At 38.7% G+C, this 12,605-nt stretch overlaps 1 protein-coding gene across 1 annotated transcript in view; it reads right to left on the minus strand.

Moving 5' to 3' along the window:
* WDR44 (WD repeat domain 44) overlaps positions 1-12,605 on the minus strand; it is a 102,187-nt gene that overhangs the window by 38,377 nt on the left and 51,205 nt on the right. The window contains 5 exon segments of the mRNA XM_033201000.1: positions 310-374; positions 1,647-1,785; positions 4,249-4,400; positions 7,224-7,330; positions 11,641-11,724. Of these exon segments, the coding sequence (XP_033056891.1) occupies positions 310-374; positions 1,647-1,785; positions 4,249-4,400; positions 7,224-7,330; positions 11,641-11,724 (547 nt within the window).

Here is a 12,605-nt window from a genome sequence, read left to right on the forward strand (position 1 = left end):
TGGGTATCTATTATCATTATTTAAAAAATATCTAACATGGATTTGAGGGGAGGGGCTTTTGTATTATTTAAGTTTACATTAGTGGTATAGTACCCTGAGGAATAGCATTCACTGTCTGGCAACCTTTAAACATCAAAAATTTTCATTTGCTAATTGCTTCAAATTGAAGAAACTCCTGTTTCTAATGATACATCTTAATTTTAATTAAGTGTCTTCATGCAACTGTAATTTCTGATACATAAAAATACTTTATGGTAAACAAATTAAATCATACCATTTCACATAGTAACCATAAAACAATAAGCATACCCCTGTATCTGTATCCGATTTTGATGAGCTTAGACTTTCCTGGGAGGGTGATGGAGACACACGTCCTAAAAACAACATAGTAATTATAAAAAAGGGATGTATGTATACACACAGACCCACCAAAATACAACATTCAGAAGTAATGACACAGCAATGTCTAATAGTTAGAGAATATAGTATTCTAGAAAAACACTAACAATTGAGGCATAACCCCATAAGAGCCAAAATATTTGTTTTAATCATTTTTACATAAAAACTTCATAAAATGGCTTAACCATTTCCCTACTTTAGTAAACAAAATACCATTAAATCCTCAGTATTCAAATAGAACACATTCTTATTAATCATGACAAGTAGCAAGAGAAACAATAAAGGAGCAGAAAGGGTCAGGGCTGCAGTTAGTCTCAAGGGCCACTGAAAATAGTCTTTTTGCTTACGGCAGGGCAGTAAAAGAAATGACAAACAGCGAGGACTAGAAAAACTCACCATATAGTAAACACAGTTTAATTTCTTGTCAAATTATTGTCATCTTCAACTAAGTACTGAAACATAATGCAAGCAATACTCACAGGATGTACTCAAGTATATGAGGCCTAGCTTGCCAGTTTAGTGAATCTCCCTAGACTTCTATGTTCCTCAAATTGGTGCTTTGACTATTCACTCTCACCCACGGCCACCTTTTTTCTCCTTCCTCCTATGCTTTACTTCTTGTTTGCAGCCTTACTTGATGGCAGGGAGGGTGTGGAAAAAACTTATTACACAGTTAAATAGTTATTAGAGAAGAATCCCATAAACTTAAAGCCCAAATTTACATCAACTCTACATACTTTCCTGATAACATCATGATACATAAATATCTGTACATAGTTGAAATCAGTGTGTACATAATGTTCTGAGGCTTCTCTTTTCAACATTTTTTCATATATCCCTTGATGTACTGACAATTCACATTCATTTTCCATGACTCTTTCCTTAATCTTTTTTACTTACTGGATATATATATATATGATTTTCATTCTTTTTCTAGTTAATTAGCAATTCTGTTTTAACCTAGGATAGAACTGAAGGTTGCCAGAGGAAACCAAATAACATGTTCTCAATAGTTGATGAAATTAACTACACACTACACCTGGAAAGGGATAAATCAAAAGCTTTGTGGCAGCTCTTTTCATTGGGTTTAGAGACTTTTTACCACTGACGTCTGTCTTACTTTCAAGTTTTTGGCTATTATCATAAATAGTGGTTGCTGCAAATGACTGCCAGAAAAGTAGGGCATCAGTATACCTAAAATGTAAAAACTTCAGGTTTCTGTAGATTTTTAAATACATGAAAAATACCTTCAGTATTGTATTTCATTCGCATATTGTTGAAATAGTCAAAAGCATTTTTTAAAGCCCATATTCTCACTACATTGTCTTGTCCAGCTGAGGCAAGTAATCGGCCACAGTGAGAAAATTTCATGGTCCAAACAGCTCCCTATGAAAACAAAAGAAGGTTCAAAGTTAATACTTTACAACTTTAGAGACTTTACTTTTGGCCGGGCATGGTGGCTCACATCTGTAATCTCAGCACTTTGGGAGGCTGAGGCAGGTGGATCACCTAAGGTCAGGAGTTCGAGACCATTCTGGCCAACATGGTAAAACCCCATCTCTACTAAAAATACAAAAATTAGCTAGGCATGGTGGTGGGCGCCTATAATCCCAGCCACTTGGGAGGCTGAGGCAGGAGGATCACTTGAACCTGGGAGGTGAAGGGTGCAGTGAGCCGAGACCGTGCCATTGCACTCCAGCCTGGGCAACAAAAACGCAACTCCATCTAAAAATGATAATAAATAAAATAAAATTTAGAGACGAGACTTTAAAGCCAAAGTTTAAAATTATGCCAAATAATGTATACTAAGATAATCCTCACATTGCTAACACTATTTAAGTCCAAAAGTTCAATGGTGCTTTAATACCACAAAAGTAGACTTTCAGAAGAAAGGTAGGGTAAGATAGTTGTGGTGTTCCATAATCTAAACTAACAACTTCAAGAACTCAAACCCTGTTCACATATTAACAGAAATGGGAGTTCTAAAGTGGTCAGAAATCTTCATTGGAAAAGCACAAATCCTAGTTGGGGATCTCAGTCCCCTAGCTGAACGTAAAGACGGGTGGCAGAGCCCTCAGCATAGCACTAACAACTAAGCAGGATTGAGGAAGACTAAAGCCCACCTTGGCAGTGACCCTCATAGCACCAGGCACTTAGAAGTATTACAGTTTTGGAATGGGCTGGGCATGGTGGCACGTGCTTGCAATCCCAGCACTTTGGGAGGTCCAGGTGGGTGGATCACTTGAGTTCAGGAGTTCGAGACTAGCCTGGGCAACACGGTGAAACCCCATCTCTACAAAAACCACAAAAAATTAGCCAGGCATGGTGGTGCGCACCTGTGGTCCCAGCTACTCAGGAGGCTGAGGAGGGAGGACTGCTTGAGCTCAGGAGGCAGAGGCTGCAGTGAGCAGAGATCCCGCCCCGGCACTCCAGCCGGGTGACAGAGCAAGACTTTGCCACAAAAAGGAAAAAAAAAAGGTAGTAGTATTAGAATGGTGCATCCTACTTTTCTCTCTAGAAACAAGGTTTCAAAGTATATGGCCAGAATCTCTAGACACTGAAAACAGTAGGAAAGTATGTGTGTGTGGTGGGGGTAGAGGAGAAGGGAGAAAGAACACGAACCTCTTAAGTTGGAAACACCAAGAAATACTTACTACAAGAAATACTATTTCTTATTACAAGAAATACTATTATATACACATTCAGATGTATCAAAAAGATTATGCCACAGCCCATTTATTGAAATAACCATTCACTTCTACAAAATTCAAGTGTATTAAAAATGAGTCATTTGGAGCCTACTACAATGAGATTTTATTTAAAACAGGAAATAGCGAGTCAATACAGTACTAGGAAATTTATCAATTTCCTTAAGGAAAATACTAAAATCAACTCAAACATTTTATCTGTAGATTATAAGCATCAAAATTTAAATTTGAATTTGGTTGCCATCCAGTTAAGCCAACTTTTAGACTTAAAATGTAAACAGATTCCCTAATCAAGGGCACAACATTATTTATTCAGCTCTAAATTTGGTCACTGCCTTCCCTGTGTTCCTAGCATTTTCAGGGGTTAACTGCAATACAGTTTGTGCAATTGCATCTACATTGGTACTTTTGAACTCTAAAGGAGCACTTGAACTTTTACCTCTCTCCTTGTTTTAGCTGAGTATCTCACTTCACAACATATATTGAGCTTCTGATATAGTTTGTAAATTATTTAAAATATGGTTGGGAACATTTTAAACATTTTTCAAAGTTACAGACCACCCTCTAATTTAACTGCTTTGAAGTTTGGTGCCTTTGCATAGGTTTCTTAGTGATACAGGCTGAGAGTTTACTTATTCAATAACTCATTTTTTTCTTTTTCTTTTTTTTCGAGACGGAGTCTTTTACTCTGTAGCCCAGGCTGCAGTGCAGTGGCATGATCTCGACTCACCACAACCTCTGCCTCCCGGATTCAAGCAATTCTCCTGCCTCAGCCTCCCAAGTAGCTGGGATTACAGGCACCCACCACCATGCTCGGCTAATTTTTATATTTTTCATAGAGACAGGGTTTCGTCATATTGGTCAGGCTGTCTCAAACTCCTGAACTCAAGTGATCCACCTGTCTTGGCCTCCCAAAGTGCTGGGATTACAGGCGTGAGCCACCACACCTGGCCGATAAGTCACTTCTGGAATACTTCAGAGATACACTCTGCATTACCTATTCATTACATCATGTTAACATAACTTCACCGTTCTTGAGTCAGGCTAGCAAAGTTACATACATAGAGATAGTTCTGTAGAAGCCAAAGTATTTCTCTTAACAAAAACAGTATCAATCCTAAAAAATGAAAAAGTTGCTTACCATATGTTCACCACTAAGATCTTGCACCACTTTGATCTGATCAAAATCATAAGGTCCTTTGAAACCGTGTGCTGCTTTGAATTTAACTGGTCTTGTGTAGGGCATTCCTTCATCATCACTTGATGAAGGATCATCTTGATCAGTATGAAACACTGAACAGAAAAGCAATAGAAATCACTACTAGCTAATATAGATATTGCTACTATCATAGTTTCATATTTCCTGCATACCAAGAAAATTCATTAAATGGAAGAGCAAAATTTATTTATTATGTAACATACTGGTTAAAAACATGGAGTCTAACGCCAGACTGCCAGGTTCAAATCCAGCTCTGTCATTTATTATCTGTGTGACCACAGGCAAGTTACTCAACTTTGGATGCCTCTTAGTTTTCTCATCTATCAAATGGGGATATGATGGTACTTACCTCATAGGGTTTCTATGGGATTAAATGAATTAGTACAGGTAAAAGTGCTTAGTACAGTCCCAGGCACTGAATAAGTACTATGTAAGTTTCATTAAATAAAACAAATGAGTACAATAATGACAAAGGCATAGGAGGTCAAGATATTTGCAAATTTAGAAAATTTACCTAATTAAAAAAAATTTATTTATTTATTTTTATACAGACGGGGGTCTCACTATGTTGCCCAAGCTGGTCTCCAACTCCTGAGCTTAAGTGATCCTCCTGCCTTAGCCTTCCAAAGTGTTGGGATTACAGATATGAGCCACCATACCCAGACCTACCTAATTTTGAAAATACAGTTATTCCCCAGTATCCATGGCAAGACCTGCTATGGGTATCAAAATCTGCGAATGCTCAAATCCCTTAACATAAAATGGCACGGTATTTGCATATAACCTATGCACATCCTTTCATGTACTTTCTTTCTTTTTTAAAGATAGGGTTTCAGGTTGGAGTGTAGTGGTGCGATCATAGGTCACTGCAGCCCTGAACTCTTGGGCTCAAGCAATCCTATTCCTCAGCCTTCTGAGTAGCTGGGACTGTAGGCACACTTCACTACACCAAGCTAATTTTTATTTTTTAGTAGAGACAGGGTCTCACTATGTTTGACCAGGCTAGTCTCAAACTCCTGGCCTCAAGCAGTTCTCCTGTCTTGGCCTCTCAAAGTACTGGGATTATAGGCATGAGCCACCAGGCCTCGCCCTACTGTATACTTTAATCTCTAGATTACTTATAATATCTACTGCAACATAAATGCTATATAAACAGTTGTTATATTATTTTTTCTATTTTTTTTTTTTTTTTTTTTTTTTGAGATGGAGTCTCGCTCTGCCGCCCAGGCTGGAGTGCAGTGGCCAGATCTCGGCTCACTGCAAGCTCCGCCTCCCGGGTTCACGCCATTCTCCTGCCTCAGCCTCCCGAGTAGCTGGGACTACAGGCGCCCGCCACGTCGCCCGGCTAGTTTTTTGTATTTTTAGTAGAGACGGGGTTTCACCATGTTAGCCAGGATGGTCTCGATCTCCTGACCTCGTGATCCGCCCGCCTCGGCCTCCCAAAGTGCTGGGATTACAGGCTTGAGCCACCGCGCCCGGCCTTTTCTATTGTTTTATTTTTTATGTTTTATTTTATATTTTTTATTTTAAAAATAAAAAAAAATTTTAAATTTTATATTTTATTTTAATAAATTTTTATTTATTATTTATTTAGTATTGTTATTTTTTGTTTTTTAATATTTTTCTATCTGTGTTTGCTTGAATCCCTCCATGTGGAACCCATGGATACGGAGAACTGACAGTATTTGTAAAAACCAAATAGTTGGCCAACCGCGGTGGCTCACACTTGTAATCCCAGAGCTTTGAGAGGCTGAGGCGAGCAGATCACCTGAGGTCATGAGTTCAAGATCAGCTTGGGCAATATGGTAAAACTCTGTCCCTACTAAAAATACAAAAATTAGCCAGGTGTGGTGGCAGGTGCCAGTAATCCCAGCTACTCAAGAGGCTGAGGCAGGAGAATTGCTTGAACCCAGGAGGCAGAGGTTGAAGTGAGCCGAGATTGTGCCACTGTACTCCAGCCTGGGTGACAGAGTGAGACTCCATCTCCAAAAAAAAAAGAAAAGAAAAAAATAGCATTGGCCGGGCGTGGTGGCTCATGCCTGTAATTCCAGCACGTTGGGAGGTAGAAGTGGGCGGATCACCTGAGGTCAGGAGTTCGAAACCAGCCTGGTCAACATGGCGAAACCCTGTCTCTACTAAAAATACAAAAATCAGCCAGGTGTGGTGGTGTGTGCCTATAATCCCAGCTACTTGGTAAGCTGAGGCAGGAAAATGGCTTAAACCCAGGAGACAGAGGTTGCAGTGAGCCAAGATCATGCCATTCCACTCCAGTCTGGGTGACAGAGCAAGACTGTTTAAAAAAAAAAAAACCCAAAACCAAATAGCCTTAAAAAACTAACTTATGACTGGGCGCAGTGGCTCACGCCTGTAATCCCAACATTTTGGGAGGCCAAGGTGGGCAGATCATGAGGTCATGAGATGGAGACCATCCTGGCTAACACGGTGAAACCCCGTCTCTACTAAAAACACAAAAAATTAGCCGGGCATGGTGGCGGGCACCTGTAGTCCCAGCTACTCGGGAGGCTGAGGCAGGAGAATGGTGTGAACCTGGGAGGTAGAGCTTGCAGTGAGCTGAGATCACGCCACTGCGCTCCAGCCTGGGCGAAAGAGTGAGACTCCATCTCAAAAAAAAACAAAAAACAAAAAACAAAACTAATTTATAACTGATTATTTAACACTCAACCCTTTCAGATTGTCAAAGTCACAAAATATGTATAAATTCATTTTTCTTCAAACTCATAAAATTACGTGAGAGAGTACCTTATTTATTGAAATACTAAGATGTCAGCTATAAAGGTTTACTATTTTAAATAGAATGCTTCTTATAAACTACAGGCTAAATTTAGACGATTACAAATTAATTGAATGTTCAGTTGAAATGTTCTGTTTTAACTCACCTTCATCTCTAACACTTTTAACTTTATTTATAGCACGTTCACCATATTCCTCAGCAAGGTGCTTTGCTCTCTTTACTGATTTTCCAAGAAACTTCTTTAGTTGAGTCCTTAACAAAAATGAAAAAAGTATCAACTCAGTTAACTGTAAAAGTTCAACAATTTGCAGACAAATGTATTAGCTGTGACTGATAAAGTACACTACTTTGAAATAACCTTTTTTAAACATAAATAATAGGTGTTTGAGTTCCAAATGCCTTATTCTCTGGAATAAACATATTCAAGTCAATATGGCAAAGGAAACACTCTTTCCCCCAATTTACCATATTCATATATTCTAGAGCTTTGGTTTTCAGTGGTGAATAAAATTGATTGGCAGAGGTAGTGTGGAGAGGGGAGTGTTTAAAGTGTAGGTACCTGGGCTCCATCCCCAGATAATCCAATTTAGAGAGTCTGGGGGTGAAGCCATGAATCAGAGGTGAGAACTGCTTTGAGAAGACTGTTGTAGCCAGCTATTCTTAAAAACACATTTTACCAATAAAGAGTAAAGAGATATTCCTTACAAAATAGAATGCTTTGGTAGCTGAAGATGGTCTCTTTCAGTTTGGGTAAGTGTATGTAATAAAATTAGGCTGAGCTTTCCTGGTAGGTATTCCCAAACATGAGGTAATGTAAGTATGCATCTCAAGCTTCCATAAATAGAACTTATTTATTGCATTTTCAATTGGCTAAGTCGCAGGTTTCATATATTAAGATTATAAAAAGCAGAGCACAGTACATGATATTTAAAACCAAAAGAAATATGAATCAGGAGTAAATTTTTACTGATTCATGGGAGCTCATGAGGGACAGTATTTTTAAAAGTTGTTAAGTTATATACACAGAGAAGTTCAATGTAACACTGTTTAGAATAGTCAAAAAGTGGAAATAAACTAAATTTTCTGTCAATCGAGGAATAGATAAATAAGTGCTGGTAGGAAATACAATAAAATGAATGAGCAAACCTCAGCTTTTTAAATGTGCCAAGCTCTTATAGTAACCTTAGGGGCTTTGCATGTGTGGTTATTTCTGCCTGGAACACCTCTCCCTTGGCTAATTCCCACTCACTTTTTAGGTCTCAGATCAAACAGCTCTCTCAAAATGGTCTTTTTAACTTTAGACGGAGTTTTTGTTATATAGTCTCCATTTATCCAAAGTTTCACTTTACATGGTTTTGGTTACCCCAGTCAACCATGGTCCAAAAATATTAAATGGAAAATCCCAGAAATAAAACAATTTGTAAGTTTTAAATTGTGTGCCATTCTGAGTAGCATGATGAAATCTCACACCATCCTGTTCCATCCTACCTGGGATGTGAATCATCCCTGTGTCCAGTGTTTCCACGCTGTAGACGATACCCACTTATTACTTAGCAGCCTTCCTGGTTATCAGATCGAAAAAACATAGTAGCAAAGTCTGGTACTATCTGTGATTTCAAGTATCCACTGGGGATCTTGGAACATATACCCCATGGATAAGAGGGAACTACTGCAATACTTCCATAGGACCTGGAGCTTTACTTTTATAGCAATCACTACAAATGTATCTAGATTTATCTGTGCAATTATATGTTTAATGCCTATTTCTCCCATTTAACAGAAGTTCTATGAAGGCAGAGACCACGAATGTCTTTTTCTTTCAAATTTTTAAAATTGAGACAGAGTCTTGCTCTGCTGCCCAGGCTACAGTGCAGTGGTATGATTTCGGCTCACTACAGCCTTGACCTCCCAGGTTCAATGGACCCATCTGCCTCTGCCTCCTGGGTTGCTGGGACTACAGGTGCATACCACCATGCCTGGCTAATTTTTGTATTTTTTATAGAGACGGGGTCTTGCCGTGTTGCCCAGGCTGGTCTTGAACTCCTGGACTCAAATTATCGACCCGCCTCGGCCTCCCTAAGTGCTAGGATAACAAGCATGAGCCATTGCACCCACCCTGAATGTCTTTTTTTTTTTTTTTTTTGAGACAGAATTTCACTCTTGTTGCCCAGGCTGGAGTGCAATGGTATGATCTCAGCTCACTGCAATCTCTGCCTCCTGGGTTTAAGCAATTCTCCTGCCTCGGCCTCCTGAGTAGCTAGGATTACAGGTGCCCACCACCACACCCAGCTATTTTTTTGTATTTTTAGTAGAGACTGGCTTTCACCACGTTGGCCAGGCTAGTCTCGAACTTCTGACCTCAAGTGATCCACCCACCTCGGCCTCCCAAAGTTCTGGATTACAGGCGTGAGCCACCATGCCCGGCCTCTTAATGTCTTAACTGTTATATCCCAAGCACTTAACTCTCATATCTGGCTCTCAGAAAGACTGCAATATATATATTATTAGTGCTGATATAAAGAGATGTCTATGATATATCTGATTTTCTTAATAAAACAAAACAGCAAGTTGACAAATTATAGACATAGAGTAGTAGCCCTGCTTTTATGAGAAACAAAAAATTCTATGGAGAATACACTATGCTATTAAAACTGATTTCTGGGTCTGAGATTATCAGAAACTTTCATTTTCTATTTTACATATTTCTGTATTTCTTTTGATAACCAGAAAACACAGATGATAAACCATTTTTAAAACCATTATAAGGTCTCTGCTACCTATAACTCTGAAGCTGTATTTTCTGGATAAGTTTACTACCACTTTAAAAGCCAAGAAAACAGACATTTTAATTTTTTCAGATGAGAATAGTTCTAAAATATCTACTTTTATGCCTTCTTAAATGGCACTTTATGTTCCCTAAATTTCATTCCTTGATGGATAAGATCATTGCTACCATCATTTTGGTTCTTTAATACATTCAGAGCCTTTCTAATGCATTGCAGGTGGGCCATACTATTGGTTCCCCACTCAGCCTTCAAGGCAACAGGGCAGGGCCGAGGGAAGCCTGGGCCAATCTTCTCTGGCCATCAGCTACCTTATCAGCTTACCCCAGCATTCAGTGCAAATACTATTATGTTCTTTGTGTGTCATGGCATGAGAAAAGGTTGAAAAGCACTGTGATATGATGATTGTGCTATATTATGAGTTCTTTTTTTTGTTGGGGGGGGCGGCAAGGTCTTGCTCTGTCACCCAGGCTAAAGTGCAGTGGTGTGATCATGGCTCACTGCAGCCTCGACCCCCCAGGCTCAAGCAATTCTCCCATCTCAGCCTCCTGAGTAGCTGAGACCACATGTGTGTGCCACCATGTCCGGCTAATTTTTAAAATTTTTTTGTAAAGAGTGAGTCCACCTATGTTGCTCAGGCTGCTCTCAAACTCCTGGGCTCAAGTGATCCTCCTACTGTGGTGTCCCAAAATGCTGGGATTATAGGCGTGAGCCACGGTACCCACCTATATTATGAGTTATTTTATCATTTTTCTGATTATCTGACGTTCTTATGTGTCAACTTACCTGTTGTCACAGTTCGATGCTTCTGTTTTGCAGTAAGCTCAGACACTTGACCAGAGTTTTTAAAAAATGATGTAAGAAATAAGCATAATGGCTTTGAATAAACTTGAGGAACTTTTCTCTTAGAAAAATAATGAGCTTTAGTGCATGGACTATGTGACATCTCTTCTGGATGTTTATCTGTCTCTGAATAATTGTAGTAATTCCTTATTCTCAGGTTCCTGATAACTGCAACTACTAGATGGCCAAGTTCCAAATATCTAAGGTGCTACCATATGCCTGCATTTTAGGTACATGTTTCCTAAAAATTCTTTATTTGATACACACTAGGAAAATGCTTTATTTGATACACACTAGGAAAAGGACTCAAGTGGAGAATTCCCTTTGGACCTTAAGAGTTAATTATTATCAATTTAGAGACTTGTGTATAATCAAACAAAATGTATAGGCCCACCATTGATCTAGAAGTTTGTAGGGGAAACAGAAGGATGGCATAATCAGAATCCTTTTGCAACATACGCTTTGATTGTTTAATGTGTATTTGTCTGAAAACAGTTTAACTGAAAACAGTTTAAGACAATATATTGTAAAGGGAAAAAGTAAGTTATAGACTACAGGTATTCCCAAATTGAGAAAAGAAAGAAAATTGCTACAGACTGTAGTAGTCAGGAAGAATCTCATTATAGTTGGGTTTCGAAAGACAAATAGGACTGCAGAGATGAAGAGAGAGGGAAAAGACAACTTCAAGGACAATCACGTTCTTCTACAACACTTCTGGTACCTACCTACCAGTAGAAAAACACAGGTATGGTGCAACACTTACTGGTCATTTTCTGTATGTCAGATGCTTTATTATTATTACCAGCGAGGGACAGGGAGGAGTGGTGGTGGGTAGACATAAAAACAATATGGAGTACAATTTAAAATAGTATGGTAGTTCTCATATTTTTTTAAATAAAAACTTGAAATGAAGAAAAGGGATGTACTGTAACTCACGTTTTCTGTTTTAACCTTCCACCATCAGTATCTGTTGGCTGAGACTGTAACTTCTCTTCATCATCTGACTGTGCCGCGTCATTACTGTAAGAAGGGGAAGTTGTTTTAAAATAAACCATTTCTTCTATTCTTCTTAAAAATCCCTGTTTATACTTACTATATAACCAGTTAATCAGAATAAGAAAAACTATGCTAATAAGCTTTACATTTATTTATTTATTTATTTATTTAGGAGATGGAGTCTCGCTCTGTCGCTCAGGCTGGAGTGCAGTGGCACAATCTTGGCTCACTGCAATCTCTGCCTCCCCGGTTCAAGTAATTCTCCTGCCTCAACCTCCTGAGTACTTGGGACTATATGTGCACACTGCCATGTCTGGCTAATTTTTTTTATTTTGGTAGAGACGGTTTCACCATGTTGCCCAGGCTGGTGTCAAACTCCTGAGCTCAGGCAATCCGCCTGCCTTGGCCTCTTAAAGTGCTAGAATTACAGGTGTGAGCCACCGTGCTCAGCCCATATAATTTAATTTAAATGACGGACCTGACAACTTACAGGCTTCAGAAACTGAAGAAAAGAATCTTTAAGCAAGGTGCAATGTATAACATATAAATGAATACAATTTAGCAATTTATGAAAAACCTATTACAAACAAGGCTTTTTGCTTGGCAAAATGTGCTGTAGTGAAATAATAAAGTAACTTGTAGGTATCTTCCTCCCTACTCATTAAGTACATCCTGCATTACATTTAATAAAATAGCTCCTGCTTTTACAGAAATGATTCCTTAGATCTACATACATCTCATAGTAAAGTCACTCATCTCACTTTAAAGCCATTTTCTGATCCTACAAAAACAGTACAAATATTTAAACCATTTTATGATCCTTAAAGCAAAGTTTCAGAAGACTAAGTGTTCATTCTACATAGTTTTTTAGCCTCAACTTTTTTTGGTTATTTTTATTTATTTAT

Source organism: Trachypithecus francoisi, unplaced genomic scaffold, assembly GCF_009764315.1.
Source record: "Trachypithecus francoisi isolate TF-2019V2 unplaced genomic scaffold, Tfra_2.0 Lachesis_group6, whole genome shotgun sequence".
Lineage (NCBI taxonomy): Eukaryota > Metazoa > Chordata > Mammalia > Primates > Cercopithecidae > Trachypithecus > Trachypithecus francoisi.